Raw genomic sequence first — 17852 nt, 5'->3', positions numbered from 1 at the left:
TTTTGGTAAAGGATTTGAATCTAGGTAGAGTTTAGGTTGAAAAGCTGGATCCAAATTCAAGAGAAACACAATAGATCTGAGTTGCGACTGGTAATACTCTACCCATTTTCATGCTTACTAGTATTAGCTATTGATATGTACATTGATGTTTTAGAACAAATACCCTTTCTAAACAAATACAACTACTAATCAAACAAATACCACTATTTGTCTTTTTGTGTTTGTTTTTTATCTTGATTTTGCCAACTAACAAGTTCCGAAGAAAAGATCTGGTCTTCCTGTGTGCTGTCCATGTTTAGACGTAATTGACAAGAATCTGTTAAGACTTGGAGAAAAGAAGGGGGTGGGAAAAGGTTGGAAGATAAGAATGAGTCCAAATTGAGTTTCTAAAAAAAAATTGTGAACCTACAAACTTTTTTAAATAAATTTATTTAAGAAAATCTCATGAGATCTTGAGGGTAAAATTGTGAATGGTTAACCATTAATCCCAATTTATTAAAATGAAGTAGAAGAAGTTACAAGAAGAGGAGAGAGGAAAAACCTAGCACCCATAAAAATCAATTACAGTATTGATATAAAAAAAAAAATCGCCCATTATTAAAGGGAGGTATATTAGATTTTTGAACTACAAATATATTGTGTCAAATTACTCTCTTATCATACCCATTATTTCATGGTTAATTTGTTATAGGAATGTTGACATACGGGAAAATAATGCTGAATTTGAAAGTTTTGTTGACTTACTAACATTATTTCTTCTTTTCACATCTGTTTTTTGAAGTGTCAAAATGACTATTATGTAGACTTTAAAGAAGAGAGGACAAAATGTTGGTGAAAGATAATATGCTACATATTGTAGTGAAAGCTAGTCCATGTTAAAATTGATAAGTGAAAAATAAGTGTAGTTATGAAAAATTTTGTAATTATGAAAAAAATCGAGGACATATGATGATCTATTCAGCAATCCTCCAATAAAAGTAGAATTATGAAGATTGAATACGGTTTGAATAACAAATATCACAAATTTGCCCTATTTATCCAACATGTGATCAATGTCACATATTTACAAGGTAACAAGTGTTTTTTTTTTTTTTTTTTTGGCATTTTAGAAACATAAGGTTAAATCGATAAAGACTCAAAGAAGCGAGAGAAATACATGAGTGTTTTTGTTTAGATAGTAAATTATGTTGATATATATTATAAATTACCGATTATCGATTGGACACCTATAAATTAAATTCATCTTAAACATGAATGATATGAATTGATTACTATTACGCATATGTAAATGTTTTATATATATACTACCAATGTCAATCTTTTAGTTGCACCTAAATGCTTATGGCATAGGCAACTTTTAAAATATATGACTAAAAATGATACATTGTAAACCCTAAATTTGATTGTGATAAAAAAAATCTATATACGACCCATGAAACATTTTTTATGTCTAAATATATAATCATAAGTATCTCTTATAACATGAAAATTATAAATACATATACCGTGAAAACCTAACTCCTTTGGGTGAAAATGAAAAAAAAAAAAAAATTTCTTTACACTGGGGATGCATATAATTTTTTTGGATACTAATCTTGTCTTTCAGGCTTTTGATTTTGGAACATCTTTTGACCAGTCCTAAGCCTTCATTCTGGTTAATCTCTAATAAATGGCCTATATGATGTCATATACGTCATCCAACAATCATCAATACCATCATTTTCACACTTTGGAATATGCTACTTATACATATCCACACCAAAACAATAGAACACCCGTATGGGTTCTGATGTAAGGTTTATGTCCCTATAACGTCAATGGCTGTTCTTCCTCTGTACCTTATTTGTGCTGTTTTTCCATCTGTGAATCAACTAATCTGATTATTGTAAACCAAGTCAATTGTATAAGAATCACGTAAAGAATTTCAGCAAAATTTTGTCATACTTTCCAGCTTGCAAAATGGGTCCTCAGGAATACAGCTTCCACTTGAAAACAGAAAAGTTTTCTTGGTATAAGATAAGGATCGAAAGGAAAAAAAGGTGCAGATTAGTTTAGCGTCATTATCTCATTTATGGTTTTATTCTTTTTGAAAGCAATTTTCAAGTTAAAAGTTTGCTTAATAACTGAATAATTAGTAGTCTTAATCTACTGCTACAGACTAATTTTCGACTGAAATTGTGCGCTCCAGCTGTTTTTTTTTTTTTTTTTTTTTGCTACAAGAAGAAAATACATAATAGCCTTGCATTAGGAAATTCTAGGGTTAATGTCCACAACGTATTATTGTTAAAATTGCATTCATTTCAAGGATTAACATTCCACTTGTTGATTGAGGCATAGAAAGGTAAAAAAAAAAAATGAATTAATACTCATACTTTTTGAGTAGCTATCACAAATCCTCTAGAGTACAAATCACCAATCCACTATTTATTCGGGTTAATTTGCAAAGTGGAATCGTCACCTGTTTATCCTTATTTTATTTAACTGTGCTTGTATATATCCGGCTTGTCTTTCTCCTGCAATAGAAATGGATCTTTGGCAGAAATTAAATGCATGCGCACCTTCCAAGTAGCAACATGGAAAAATGAGTCATACCAACTATACCATGTTGTCATTGTTGAGTGTTAGAATTTGGAGGCATGTGTCATTTTTTTTTTATTGGAAACCGGATCAAATCAGAACTTTGGAATCTCTTGTTTTTGGCAAAAAAAAAAAAAAAAAAAAATTTGCAATTTTAGTTCCCAAAGTTTGGAAGAGGAGCTATTCTAGTTTCTCAAAGTTTGGGCCAAAATAAATCTAATCTCTAACGTTTCTAGTTTGAAGCAAATTTAGGATAATTGACTGGTTTTTTCAATTCTCATAGGAATGGAGTCACGATGGATCATGTGATTATATGAGTAATTAATTCTTGCTATCATGAAATATTTTATTTAGTTTTAGGCAAGGGTCACGTGTCTCCCTATTGATAAGATTATAAAAAAAAAATCAATTTACTTGTCCCAAATGTGCTTCAAATTTAAACATGAGGGGCCAGATTTGCTTTGACCCAAACTCTGGGGGCTAAAATTGCTTCCACGCCAAACGTTGGAGATCAAAACTGCATTTTTCCCTTGAAAAACAAAAGGAGTTTGATTGGATTCCTTTCCAATTCCCGAAATAACTTAATCCAGTGTTTGATTTATGGGTACGAGGGTTACGAATAGGCACCAAAGTTGTTTACACATGTTAGGTCCACCAATATGATAATTATCTTACCAGAATGAAAATATCAAAACTTACTCCACATCATGAGTCTCTACTTTTGATTTAGCAAATATAATGAAATTTACTCCTTTTACAAAATAAACCTATATGAAGGAATAACATAAACTCTTACTCATAGAGGGATTTATAATTATTCTTCTATATGTTAAATTACAGATCTATTTTTTTAGTGTATATTTATCATACCATTTGTACATATTTTTATAATATAAATAAAAAAAGGATCATATTGGACGATTTCTAATAATTTTGTTAATGAAATTCACTTTTTATCCCAAAAAAAATTCTTATTTAGATTCCACAATGAAAGGCAAAACAACTTCTGAAATGACATAAATCATACCTAAGCATTGCGCTATAAATCATACCTAGGCATTGCGTTTGCCAAATTGGACCGACAATGAAATGAAAGGCGGCCGACGACATTATTGGAAATTTCTAAAGGAAGTGAATTTGCATGATTCGTGCATGCACCTCAAGCAACTTTTACGCTTTTTCCTCTCTTCTTCCCTTCTTTCCTCTTTTCAGCCATATCTAAATAGAGTATTATATATATACATATTTAATTAGATCCATCTTTCAAACATACCTAAAATGAGGATTATATGTTTGGGTCCAGTCTTTTACAAATACTAGTATAATTTATGTCCAGTAATCACAAACTATATACAGATTCAACTCCATCTTAGAGAAATTGCCAATTTGACTATTTATAGATGGACAATCCAATTTTCGGAGCACACTTTTTCATTTTTCAGTCGCCCCTGAAAACTTCCATGTTACATACAGGTCAGAATATAAAAAGGAAAAATGCAGCAGTGAATACCAAAAAAAAATTTTTTTTTAAAAATTCTATTTGAGCTGAAAGAAAGTCATATGAAAATATATTATCTTGAGATCATTAAATTCTACCTAGAAAAAATGGAATGCTATCATATTAAACCAACGATAGGTTGTAGCGATTTTTTAATTTGGCATTATTTTTTTGGTAAATAATACGGATCATTTATTTTAATAATATTTAAGTTGTTATTTCACCAAACTATTGTGGAATTTTTAATAAACTTGGAATGCTTGTCAGCCTATCTAGTTGAAGTCCTTCTTTTTAATTAAAATATATTTAAATCTCTAGTAAGACAAATCCCTTCTTGTGAGCTCATTTGTCGCCATCATACTGATGGGATAGTTGCAATTGAATTGCTATATTAATTGGTCGTATCACAGCCTGGATTGTTGGTCAACCTCTGTATCTGCCTTTATTATTGGTTCGTCTATGTCTGCTTTCAATAGCTGTCATATTTTCAAATAACAATATAGATTTTACGTATTCAATTAGAATAGATTTTCAGTTCTAGAGTTGATTAATGTTTTCTTTGGTCAAAAAAAGGAAAATAAAAATTCTGCAGTCAATAGCCATCATAATTTTTAAAAAAAATAAAATTATGCGTATAAAATTCAATTAGTACAGATTTTCTGCTCTTTAAGTTCTTGGGTGTTTATGCCTCATTCGTTTAGCTTCAAATGCATACGTTACTAAGTCCGAATCATTAGCCTCTCATATTTGTTTGGGTTATTCTTAAAAAATTTGGTGTGTGCTATACATTAGAAATAAATAGTCAACTTTGTCGCCATGAACCATGCGTTTTGTTTGGTTTTTTATAATCTTATTTAGTTTATCGTCTTACTTAGTTGATTAAAGAAATGGATAATAAAGTAATGATTTAATTAACATTTTGATTTACTTTGTATTAGCTATAAGTATAGGTAATAAGTGATTTTCCCTTTAATGTCAAATTAATTGCACCAGACTACAAATTCTTTGTATCTTAAGTTTGATTAGCATAACAAAACCAAAAGAAGAGTGATAATTGTTAATATTCATGTGCAAAAATGATTAGTATATTATGTATATTTTTATATGGTCCAAAGAGGGATTTCAAGTCTTATAAAAGGGACATAGGAAAGGGTTTCAAATGCTAGCAAGACATTTTAGTAATAAAACTAGTTTATTTTTTCAGTTAAAACAACAAAAGTAAAGTTTGAGCCACTTGCAGTAATGAATGTTGATATTGTGCTAATAAATCTAATGACTTTAATATAAAAAGATTATGAAACATCTTTTTGATGTAAAGATACAGCATTAGGCAAATGATTTTGAAACTTTAATAAATGTTTGAGGCATTAGACATTTATTCTTTGTTAAATAACTTGTGAGAAGAAGTAAAACATTATTTTTGTCTACATGTTTCATAGACTTGGGAGAAAAAATCTTTGTAGAAGATGAACTTGGTAAATAGGATATGATATTTTTCATGTAGAAAATAATATTACGATTCCAAACTATCAATATTTTTACTTTACCACCTCAAACTATTAATTTCAAGTGCACTGCTCAAGTTAAGCTAATGTCAAACAAGAATAGATGTAATAAAAGTTTTAACCCTCATAGAGAACTCCTCAAAGTACCTATATATGTTTTCCATTCCCCATATTTCCCTCAAAGAGTTCTTTTTTTTTTTTTGGTCTCACTCTTCTTGCTTCCATCCTCCAATGGCAATCCAATCTGGCCCCTCTTCTCCTGATTTCTTTCTTCTTATCCTCTTCTTGACTAACCTTATCTCTTTTTTTTTTTTTTTTTTTTTTTAGCAAACCCCCACACACATGTTGGAAAGGAACTCGATTTTTTCCTGAGAACATTGAAAAAATCCAAAATAGCATTTGAACCCTTCTTAGGCCCTATTTAGAATTGTAGTGCTTTTGATAACAAAAAAAAGTACTTTTCGATGTCAAAAGTACTTTTGAAAAAACACCATCCCATAAAATTAAGAGTTGAACTTTTGATGTTAAAAGCACTTTTAACAAAAACTCAAATTTAGAACTTTTACAATAGTTTTTGTGTTTTAAAAAATAAAACATTAAATTTAATCATTTATTATTTTAAAGAATGTGATAGTTCATAGTTCTCTCTACTTAAGTAATAAATCATGCAAATCTAGATTCATATTAAGTTTCGTTGTTAACTTCCTTCTTTCCTTTTTTTTTTTTGTTTTGTTTTGTAAGGATGTTCTTCTTTAGTAGTTGGTTTAAAGTGTTGAAATTATTTTTTTGATATATGATATTGAACATTATTTTGCTACGATGTGACAAATTAATGCTACAATATAGTAGCTTATTGAAAAGGTCTGTTTGCATGAAGTAACGAGTAGACTACTTGTTTGCTACCTTGTCATTAATTGTTCTAGAACTATTCCCAAATATGTGTTTGAAGTATAATATAGGATAAGGTAATCATTCTTGAGACATTGGTGGGTAAAATATGAGAAAAATAAAGTAGAATATCTCTAAGTAAAGATTCTCCACCTATGAAGCTACATTATCAATTACTACCTACTTACAGAACTACAAAAAAAATAATTGTTTAAACAAATATGTGTTCAAAGTATAATTAGGATAGAGGTAATAGTTATACAAGCAATAGTAGATACAACATGAGAGGGAAAAAACATGAGAGAAAAAAATTGAAGTAAAATATCTCTATGTAAAGAGTCTCCACCTAAGAAGTTCCAAAACAACTAAGTCATGATGTTCCCATCTTTCATGAAGTTGGAAATGATCTAGCACTTTAGATTTGTATAAATATTTTTGAGGATAAATCTCTGTGCCTAGCTACATGATTGGATCTGGGTATTGGTAAAATAGATTCTTCCATCGTTTCATTGCGCTTTAAATGGCAGCTTGATTCTGGGCTGGACGATAGGCAAATATTAAACACATTAAAAGGAATGATGACTAAAATTCTAGTCTAAACTTGAAATTAGGCAAAAGTCCATTTGGATTCACCAATTTAGAAAGAATTTTTTGTATTACTTAACAAATATGTTTTCAATCACATCTTTATTATATCAATCAATTTTAATCTCACATAAAATATATCACAAAAACAAAAATGATATAGTATCATTTTTAAACAAATTTATCCAAATAAATTTCATTCCAAACGCAGCTTTTTTTTGGACAAGGGAACTGTAACCGCTACCCGAGAGTACGTACTGAATAAACCCGTCCCGTACAATAACCCACTAACCACACAGAGGGATGAAACACACTAGGGAAGCCCTATGCGACGTGCAGATGTTTCAAGAGAAATTCGAACTCAGGTTGATAGAAATGCATAACATCAATTCTACTATTTCAACCAACTCAAGGGACAAGAATAGATTAGTGTTGATACTTAAGTTAACCACTGATGTCAATAACTTTTAATTTAGACACATAAAATGGGAGAAATCGCATTTATAACTTAATTAGTGGAACACTAATCGGTGTTTATGAGATTCTTAGTTGGACTCTCCCTTCCTCCTTATAATGCTTCAAGTCTCCCCTTCAAAAAAAAAAAAGAAAAAAGGGAGTAGAATACTAAGCATGCCTTTGAATTTAGACCCCCTAAAGTGCACCTTTAATTTGCAAGGTTTAAAAGTTCAAGTGGAGTCCATGACTCAATGCATTATATATCCACTCAATGGCTTTTATATCTCCTCCACTTAATATTTGAGCAAAAGGCAATACATAACTTTTTTTGCACACTCATCACAAATGACAAAACAAAAACGAACTGAAAGAAGATAAGTGATAGGTCGGCTCAAGATCATGTATCTGGATATTCTCCAATATGCAGAAAAAGGACATGATTCTAAAAAGTGAGTTTCAAGATTTTAGTGAGTCAACTTCTAGAAGCTTAGTGTTGAGGCTTAGAATGTCAAAGCTGAGTTGACCTTGGAAAAGTAGTGCTTTGAGAGAATTTTGTACACCATCATGGCACAAATTTGGATGATGGGTTTCATAGATAGGGGCTGCTACTGTTTTATCAAAAAGACAAAAAAAAAAAAAAAAAGAAGAAGAAAATACTATACGACATGAAGAAACTAATCTCCAGATCAAAAACTAATGAATCCGTCCATTCAATTCCCTTATGGCACAAGATAATTAAGCTCTAAATCAATATTAGAACAAAAAAATGTTACACTTCTATTGTTTAATCGTCTGAGATTTTAATTAAGTTTTGATTGTGCAAAGGGACACAAATTAGGAAATCCATTTTTATTAAGGGTAGAACTATTATTACTAAGCTTACTGAAAATCGTCCCTTGAGTTCCTGAGCTATTTTATTCGATTTCCTTCGAACCCAATTAACTTCCGTAGCACCAGAAACTATCATAGCAACAACAGAAAAGTGCGCTTAAGTACCGCAACTTGTTTAATTTTAGAAGAAATTTATGAGTTTTGGCAGAAATGTCTTTTTATGAAGGTAAATGGAGGAGGTATAAGAATGCTACTGTGTTGTCTTAAAAAGGAGAAACACCCTTATGATGCTCTACTGGTAAAATGAACCCATAAATTGAATCGTTTCCGGGGTTGGAATAGCGTTAATACATGAGACATTGTTTTGGTTTTAGACTTAGAGGTGTATGATAGGGATAAAAATGAGAAAAAGAACACAAAGGAAATTGATTTCTCACACGTATCTTTTTGTAGACTGCTGCACGGAGGAGAGGGAAAGTGTTCGGCTGCAGCAACTGAAGTTTACATGCAAATTTAAATGGTGAGACTGTTCTGCATTTAGCCAGTATTGGTATGAGATTAGCTATTCAACTATTAAGCAGCACTTTCATGTGAAAAAATGTCACAATCCCATTACTTTCAAAAAGAATGAAATTTGCATTAGTCCAAAACATTGCCCTAAAATAAATGACATGAAGACACTAGATCATATTTGTTTTTTGTCCTTTTGCTTCATGTAAAATTAATGTAATAAACAAGAACATTAAAATAACTAATTGGACAAAATGCAAGATACAGGACTGACTATGGGGGAACAAGTGGGAAAGGAATCCATTTCTAATCTAAAGGAGTACACAATTGCACACCTTTCAGGTTTTACCAAAAGGTGTGCAACGGCACTTGCAGTAAAATTTAGAGGGCGTATAGTAGCCATTCTTTTAAGGGCAAAAAACCTCAGCGGCCATTAAACTATTTGTCAGATCATGTTTTGGCCATCAAACTATTTTTCGTCAGTAATTGGCCACTAAACAACTTAATCAGTAAATCCGTGACCATTTAATCAATAATTGCTCTTAATCTGTGAAATTAGCAGTACACGTGGCAAAAGTGCCGGGTAATTTTTAGTGGATTAGACAGTAAAGCAAGATGGGAGGTTTTAAGTGGCCGCCATTTTGATTGCTTTGCTTGGGCTATGGTGGGGAAGGACTTCCGCACCAGAAAAATTTTGGAAGATTTGCTGCTGCAACATGTCTGCCGAGCCAAGGATGATATGACCCCATTTTCAGATTTGGACTTGGCTCAGAAGCTTTACCAGTTCCTGCAGTCCAAGAGATTCTTGATTGTTTTGGATGATGTCTGCTCTGCCGATGCTTGGGAGTGCCTCTGCATTGCACTTTTGTCTCAAAAACCAACCGCCAGCAGAGTGCTGCTCACCACTCGGGATGTCGGAGTTGCAGACAAGATTGCTTCTTCATCAGTCGACGACAAAGGATTCATTCACCGGATGAGATTTCTTAACCCACACGAAGGCTGGGAGCTTCTCCGCAAGATGGCTTTCAGAGCTCACTCTTCTTCTAGTAAAGGCATCATTCCAGAAAAAATCTTGCCTGTCCTGGGCAGACCACATATCTTCTTGCTGGGTTCCAATTTGTCCATGAGGTTTTCGTCGTTGCTGTTAATTTGCAGAAGCATCTAGGTTTAGCAGAGCGCCTCGACATTCTTGTCTTCTTCTTCGGCTTCTTGGATTTGTGGCTGAAGATTTGGGGCTCCCAATTGAGTCGCTATTTTTTCCTCCATATAATTTTCCATTCGGTGATTGTTTGAGGAAAGAAATTAAAAGAATAATACGGTCGCATAGTTGTTAAATAAAATTACCCTCGTATTTTGTCACGTGTACTGCTAATTTCACAGATTAAGAGTAATTATCGACTAAATGGTCACGAATTTACTGATTAAGTTGTTTAGTGGCCAATTACTGACGAAAAATAGTTTGATGGCCAAAACATGATCTGACAAATAGTTTAGTGGCCGCTGAGGTTTTTTGCCCTTCTTTTAATCTAGAGATGGATTCCTTTTTTTTTACTAGTTTTCTCTTGGCCTAGTTAAACCTTTTTCTAAATATATTAAAGTAGAACTAGTGTAGACGTTGTTGATTGAGGGGGACAAGCCTTTTAAATGATAAAAAAAAAAAAGGACTAGTGTAGATGTTGCTGATTAAGAAAAACAAAATGAACAAATGCTTTTAACTGATCAAAAGGTTGTGGCGTGCAATGCCTGAATTAAAGGCCCTTTAATTAAGGCATTGCACACCACAACATGGAAAGTGAAGAAAATAAGGCCTTTAATCATTTTTACTTAATTGGTTTTCTTTTGTAGGAAAGTGAAGAAAGGAAAAGAAAGAAAATGGAAGTGAAAAAAAAAAATCAGATTTTTGCAAAAAAAAAAAAAAAATCAGAGATGAATTTTTGGATAGATGAAATTTTTTGGGAAGATATTTGGGCACAATGGGCACCCAAGTATTTCCCAACGTTTCCCATCAAATAATGGGTACAATTGGGATGTATCCCATTTTAAACCCAATGTCAAATTACAATATCCATCATACCCAAAGTCCCTTTGGGCATGGGTAGCCCATTGGGATTTGGGACAAATTGCCACCACTAATTAAAGGGACTTCAATCACCTTACAATCAATCACACTTAAAAGGACTTAAATCACCTTACGATCAATCACACTTAGGAAACGTAAAGCAAATATATAAGATACTTAAAAGTAGAATTAAAATTTAAAGACAACGAAATAATGAAAAAAAAATTCATTGATTAGAAATACCTGTCTTGAAGCTGTATTCTTGAAAAGAATGAACTACAAATCTTTGTTTCACTCCTTAATCGACTATCTATTAAAACTCGAATTGAACCTATACTAAAAATATTTAAGCTTGAACAGAGAGCTTAAACTATTAAAAACCTGATACTAATCATGAAGAAAAGGAAATGGAACTGATTTCCTGGCTGATGAGTTTTTTTTTTTTGGATAAAACAGAAGCCAATGTTATTAATAAATTTGGTGGAAATCGTTTAGCACGTTTTGCTTACAAAAGATAGCTGCATTAATGATAGAAAATAAATTGCACATGTCACACATATATCTAATCTGAAAAATCATTATACTGTGAATCACAAACCATCAGATTTGACCAATTGCATGAGCTGCACCATAAATATCTGTGCTTGCCGATTCCCTTAAATCTATTATCCAACTGGTTCTAGTTCAAAATTGATGTCAAGATCTGACGAGAAAATCCAAAAAATTCCAAATCTAACATGTGAATCTGAAAAAACTCTTAGATATAAGAAAATTAATAAAAAAATTAAATAAAACTCCCACTAGAATAGCCTAGGAGAGAAATTAATTTTAGTAGATTACTTTTATATGAATTTAGGATCCCAAATTTGTAGCCTCAGCCTCAATGATGACCAAATCACAGCCTTTTGAAATTTTTTTTTTGTTTTTGTGATTTGTGATTTATTTACATTTCTTTTCTTGTATTTTAGCTTTCTATTTGACTTTAGCTAGCAGCTGATTAAAGTTGATCAGCGAGAACAGCAAGGATCAAAATTTTGTTTGGGTCACAATTATAATTAAAAAAATTTTTTTTATCTCACATATATCACATCATATTACATCACAAAATAATATTTCAAATATTCTTACTTTTTGTTTGTGTCAGCAAATTGCACTATCACAGGAACCAAAAAAAAAAAAAAAAGAGAAATAGATTGCTTTGATCAACCCACCTTTCTTTTTCTTTTTTATTCGTTTCTTTTTTTTCGTCGCACTCTTTCTTATTTCTTATCATGTCTTCTCTTCTTGTCTAATTTGCCACAACTTCAAGCATAAAGTGTCAGAAAGATTATTTGCCTTTCTATCAACTTCTTCTGTAAGCCTCACTATTTGCCTTTCTCTCAACATATTGCAATCTTGCAACTTGCAGGGCATAATTGTAACACAAAAATAACTGTAGGGACTAGACAAGGAAAGATACTAAATCCTACTGGCGTTTAATGCAATTAATCCTAATTTAGATCCTGGTAGAGTCCGTTACCCTCCACTAAACAGAGCAAATAAACCTAAGCCAAATTTCGCCTTCACAACCACCACCACCAGCACTACCGCGCTGCCGCCGTTGCAGCAGCAGCCGGAAGTAGAAATTCAACAGAGACTAGTTTCAAAATGGGGAGTAGGAAGCAGAAAAATCAGAAGCAGCAGCTTTCAAAAACACCCACCAAAAAGCATAAAAATCAAAAGCCTTTGGGGCCCAAGAAATCCGAAACTGGTAATAGTAACACCAATAGCAAAAGCACCAAGTTCAAGAGAATCGGGAAGGGGGAGAAGAAGAAGAAGAATCAGAGCAAGGAGTATAAGGAGGAGAGGAAGAAGAACGAGAAGAAAGGAGTGAAAAGGGAAAACGACGCCGTACAAGTCCAGCAGCCCACGGCGTCGCAGCAGCTGAGTTATTTCCTCCACCAGTATCAATCAGCCAATGGGATTCAACTATCCACTCTCGAACTCGAATCTTTCAAAGGTCTTGCCTGGCCCCGTCTTGCTTATTTAATCTAATTCTTTAATTTAATCTTTTCATTTTTTTTTGGAATTTACAAGGGAATCATGAACGTGGTAATTGAAACAGTGAAGTGCATTTCAAAGTTTTGCTTTTCTCATTATTTCTTTTTTTCTTGTGTCAAATTTGCAATTTTTTTGGCAGTTTTGTGAGCATAATAATTTGACATGGTTATCTTTTGCACACCATCCAAGGGGCAATTCTTGTATTACAAAACTGATCCAGGGCTTTTGCAATTGTCAGTTTTAATTGCACCATGAAATGTATGCAATGTATGCACAAACACAACAGATGTAGATACTAACACATTATCGGACAAAAACACAACAAATTTTATCACTCGTTGAAAGTAGCATTTGTTTTTTATTTGTTTGAATTTACCTTGGATTTGAGGAAGTTGGAATGATTGATACTATAGGAATGTTGAGGTGTAATTAATATTATTAAATTTCCGAACCTTGTGTTTTTTTCGTGTCAAATGTGCTCTGTCTTGGTCAGTCCTACATTTGCCTCGGTTGTCTTCAACAATAGTCATCACGTGTTGCATGCAAGACATGCTATTTCAGATTAAAGGCATTTGTACTCGTTTTTGTAATCCTTAGGTGGTGGCATGCATGTTCGGTTTTTACTTTAAAAGATGAATCTGGGCTGCTTCTGCAATTTCCAATTTCAATTGCACCATACACGCACGATAGATGTTGACACTGACATAACAAGCTTAGACACTAAGACGGTAACACTTAAAAACACAACAAATTTTGTCACTCATTATAGGTTGTGCTCTACAATCAATCCAATTCATTCGAATTTAAATGGAACACATCTGGACCATCAACTGCACCATGGAATAGCTCTGACAACTGTATAGAACTCAATCCTACAAAAGCCAGTACAAATGCCTTTGACATTAGCATAAAATTTTACCATCACGAGCTAAACGCATCGTTTTCCCTAGTTTGCTCTCCTTTTTTTTTGGGTTTTTGTTTGGTTCACTCTTTCTTCTTATGATACTGTTCTTTTAAATTTTTTGTTTTGCATCTTTATTATGATTCTTCTCTTGATTGAATGTATTCTCACAGTACTTCTGTTGTTTGTTTTGGCAGCAGATACATGCATGGTTGAGTTAAGTCAGGATGCAGCACAAAATAATTTGGGAGAACACATGAAAACAGCATTTGGATCCTCATTCAAAGAAGTTCTTTGTGAGAAACAGCTTGGAGAAGGGAATGTTGATCCTGGAAATCCTGCACTTCTTGTAATTTCTTTATCAGCCCTAAGATCATTAGAACTTCTCAGGTTAATGCCTAGAAATCTGAAAACATATTGCTGTAGAATTTCTGAGATTCCACATTGTGTAATAAAAGAATCAGTAGCTTCATTTTTCTAAGCAAGGCCTAGCAATTATCAGAATAATATGGTTTTGTCCTGACTTCACAGGGAATTGCGGCCTCTGACTAAAGAATGCCATGCTGTGAAGTTGTTCTCAAAGCATATGAAGATAGAGGAGCAGGTACACTAGTTTGCCTTTCTTAGAACAGTTTTACTAGGTCTTGATTTCATTAGAAACTGGACAAAAGTTAAGGAATAAGTAGAAATCGAGTGATGCCCTTGTATTGGTGCTATGATTGTGATTATCATCTTTAATTTCTGTGTGCTTGGCTTCTAAGTATTATAAGTTGAAAAAGATTAAAGTTACTGTTGATAGAGATAATTGACACATAAAGACATGTCTAGATTAGGGGATGGAGAAAATTATTCACATCTACTGTTCAAATTGGTTTCAGGTTTGGAGCCATCTTTTATTGTCTGTCGACTCTTGCAACAGATTAGAACCTTTCAAGTTTCAAATAATAGCTCAGGACTTTAGATGAGATCTGAAATGCAATTCTAGGCTTAGTCCTCACCAGTATCAGTAAAGCATGCACATTTATGAGCCTGCTGCTGGCCACAAGTAACTCCCTTGTCTGACAATTTATTGGTCTTCAATGACAAACTAGTAAGCCTAATTTTCTGCTTAGCATGAACCTGGAATTATCAGTTGAAAAATCACTTGAAATAGCATAAAGGAATAAGTTGTTCAAAATCCAATACTTTTAACTTCTGCATTTTGGCTGTTCACATAATTTAACTTCAACCAGGTTTTTGACAATAACTCGAAAAATTACAAGGAAAACTTGGTCCTCATTTTAACTCTGGGCAATGCAACCACTTAAGGATGAGGATCGGGCTAAACTTAGGTAAAGCTATGCATCTTATTTTGGTAATAGAAAGAAGCATCTGAGAAGAAAAAAGCAAGTAGAAACATTTTAAACAAATTCCAAACATAAGATATAGAAATCATAGATTGATATTCTTCTTCTCAAATTAAGTAGGTCTTGATTTTCTGTCATGGCTTTACGAAGACGGTCCTCTATATGCCTGACAATCCCCTTGTATGGTCTTGATCATTAGCTCTGCTTCTACAAGAAAAGCACTAACATTTTGTTTTTGTTTTTTATTTTTTCCTCTCTGTCACTGATCATTAACTTTTTTTCCCTGTTTGCACGGTTTTTTCCCCACTTATATACTTGGTTGTTCTTGTTACTCTCTCCCGGCAAGCATCTTGTTTCACATCCATTGTAGTAATGAGAGATGTAACTGCATGGTAGTCAAATCTTTTTTACTAATCCTGTTTTTCAAAATGTTCTCATTCAGCATCCTATCTCTTTGAACCTAACTTATCTAAAAGCCTTTCAGGCATCCCCACATTTAAACAAATTTAAATGCTGTGTTGATTTGCCTCTTTTGGTGAACTTTTAGCAGTTCGAGAGGAATTGATGCTAGTGTTTTTGTTTTCTAACTAATGCTTAGCTTTGATGAGCTTCTTATTCATTGAATGGCTGATTCATAAAACTTTACTTGCTTTGGTTACATGGGCTTTTTTTAATATTTTTTAATAGTAATCCAGATGATTAGTGCATTTATGTAACTAAGAAACGGAGACAAAAAAACCGGCGAAGCAGGCAGTGCTGAAAATTACATCTGTCTGTTAAACTTGACAAGAAGAAATGGCAATCTGTTCATATTTATTTTTTTTGGAAACTGAAGTTAATTTCCTAAGTGATATGCAGCTTTGATGAATTGTGTTCCTTATGCCATTTGGTCTGGCTGCTAGTTTGTTCATCACTACAGTGTGTCAATGGATGTGTTTTTTCTATAGACAAAATAATTGGTATGTTATTCCTACTCATAAATAACTTTTCTTCTAAAACCAGCCTTTCTTTTTGTTTTTTGCCAATCATGCGTGTACTTGTGTCAACAAATATCTTTGCTATGTAGACAACATACTTGGAATTTTCCTTTCCCAAACATAAATCAATTTTTCTGATAAAAAAGGCTGTCTTTTTTGTTTGCTCAATCATGTACTTATTTCAATTTTTACTAGGTTAGATATTAACTGTCAAGAATTCATCTGTTGGTAAAAAACCATAGGAAAGTAAACAAGTGAAAGTATAAGATTACAGTGTGAGAAACTTGTTCTGCATTTTTCTTTTTGTATGACCTGAAAGAGTGTAAAGCATATTATACTTTTGCAGTCATTCTCTTTTCTTCCTTACGGTGTTGACTTTAATACTCTCTTAGGTTCTATAAAAAATCTCACAAAGTTAAGGAATTCCTGTAGTTACAAAACAATATTGTCTGTCTGCAGCATATGTAATGTTTCTGGTGTATGTGGCCAACTCTTCTCCTTTCTTTTGGTCTTGAAGTTTGACATATTTTCTTTACATGTGTGGTGACAGGTTTCTTTTCTAAAGAATCGCGTCAATGTTGCTTGTGGAACACCCAATAGGTAGCTGAAGCTTCTTTCTTGCATAAGTTGCATGTGGGTCTTTCTCATGCTGCTTATTAGTTTTTTGTAGTTGGCATATGGTTTTGGTACTAGATAATGCTTTTGTTGACTTAATTTGGGTTGCCAATTTATTGTCTCCTCTGTCTGATCAGTCTTCCAGGAGTCAGAAATCTTATAGTTAGACGATTTATCCATTTACTGGAAGGGTTTATTGTAGTTAGAGAGAGAGGGAGAGAAGAGAGAGAACTGTCTTAGGAAATGTCATTTTCCTACCCTTACTCTTAAGTTCACCCGTTGTATATCTTCATTTGCTAAGCATTTTGCATTTGTTGTAGGATAAAGAAGTTGATTGACATGGAAGCATTGGGCTTGTCAAGATTGGCAGTTATTGTTCTTGACATGCACACAGATGTCAAGGGCTATTCCTTGTTCACACTTCCTCAAGTCAGGTTTGATCCGTTTAGCTGATATTCCCATTATGAGTAGGCTTGTGAACCAAGTGATATTGATTTAGGGTCTGCAGAATTTCAATATCTGGAATGCCATGGTTGTCCTTATAGTTGTCTCTCTCTTTCTTTGATTTCCATTTCCATGGCTTCACCCTTTACTTTGAATATTGTCCAAGCATTGCACACACCACCTATTTTGCAGTCAGACAGGGTCAAATGGGGAAATTTGTATTATGCTGCTATTCATGCAACTCAAAATTTTCATCCCTTTTTCCTTGATTACGTAATGCGTGCACATTTTCTTTTCACACGAAAGATGGTTAATTTTGTACCTGCATGGCAAATATCATTTGACAGAGAAGAGTTCTGGGACCTGTACAAGAGCTACATTCATCAACGACTGCTTGAAGGTGATCTGCGAATCTGTCTGTATGGTCAAATACCAGCTATTCGAAGAGCTCCAACGGAAGCTAAAGATAACTGAAGCGGCTTATTCATGCCCAAGAGTTAGGAATATTCTGTGTTATTTGTACCAGTGCAGACACTTTTTTTTTTTTTTTTTGTTAATTTAGGCGGTGCCAAGGATAATATTAAAAGCCTTATTGTGGTAGCGATGAAGTAATAGTTGCA

The 17852-nt window shown here is 33.1% G+C and overlaps 1 protein-coding gene across 2 annotated transcripts; it reads left to right on the top strand.

The window, feature by feature from the left end:
- Positions 1-12507: 12507 nt before the first annotated feature.
- On the top strand, positions 12508-17852 carry LOC113765662 (protein CMSS1). 2 transcript variants are annotated; one of them, XM_027309898.1, is made up of 6 exons: positions 12508-12908; positions 14051-14240; positions 14382-14454; positions 16724-16773; positions 17109-17222; positions 17580-17852. In XM_027309898.1, exons 1-6 carry the CDS (start codon positions 12557-12559, stop codon positions 17704-17706), a joined length of 906 nt encoding a protein of 301 aa, XP_027165699.1. In that variant the 5' UTR covers positions 12508-12556; the 3' UTR covers positions 17707-17852. The 2 variants fall into 2 exon arrangements, with proteins under 2 accessions (XP_027165699.1, XP_027165698.1); XM_027309897.1 differs by having other exon boundaries at positions 14048-14240.

Source organism: Coffea eugenioides, chromosome 3 (genome assembly GCF_003713205.1).
Source record: "Coffea eugenioides isolate CCC68of chromosome 3, Ceug_1.0, whole genome shotgun sequence".
Taxonomy (NCBI): Eukaryota; Viridiplantae; Streptophyta; class Magnoliopsida; order Gentianales; family Rubiaceae; genus Coffea; species Coffea eugenioides.
This window is presented reverse-complemented; position numbering and strand designations above follow the sequence as displayed.

Bases quoted from the DNA above. Each gene is read 5' to 3' on its own strand.
- LOC113765662 (XM_027309897.1), top strand. From the start codon at position 12,557: ATGGGGAGTAGGAAGCAGAAAAATCAGAAGCAGCAGCTTTCAAAAACA. The intron at 14,241-14,381 runs GTTAATGCCTAG...CTGACTTCACAG, and splicing joins AGATCATTAGAACTTCTCAG to GGAATTGCGGCCTCTGACTA. The intron at 17,223-17,579 runs GTTTGATCCGTT...ATCATTTGACAG, and splicing joins TTCACACTTCCTCAAGTCAG to AGAAGAGTTCTGGGACCTGT.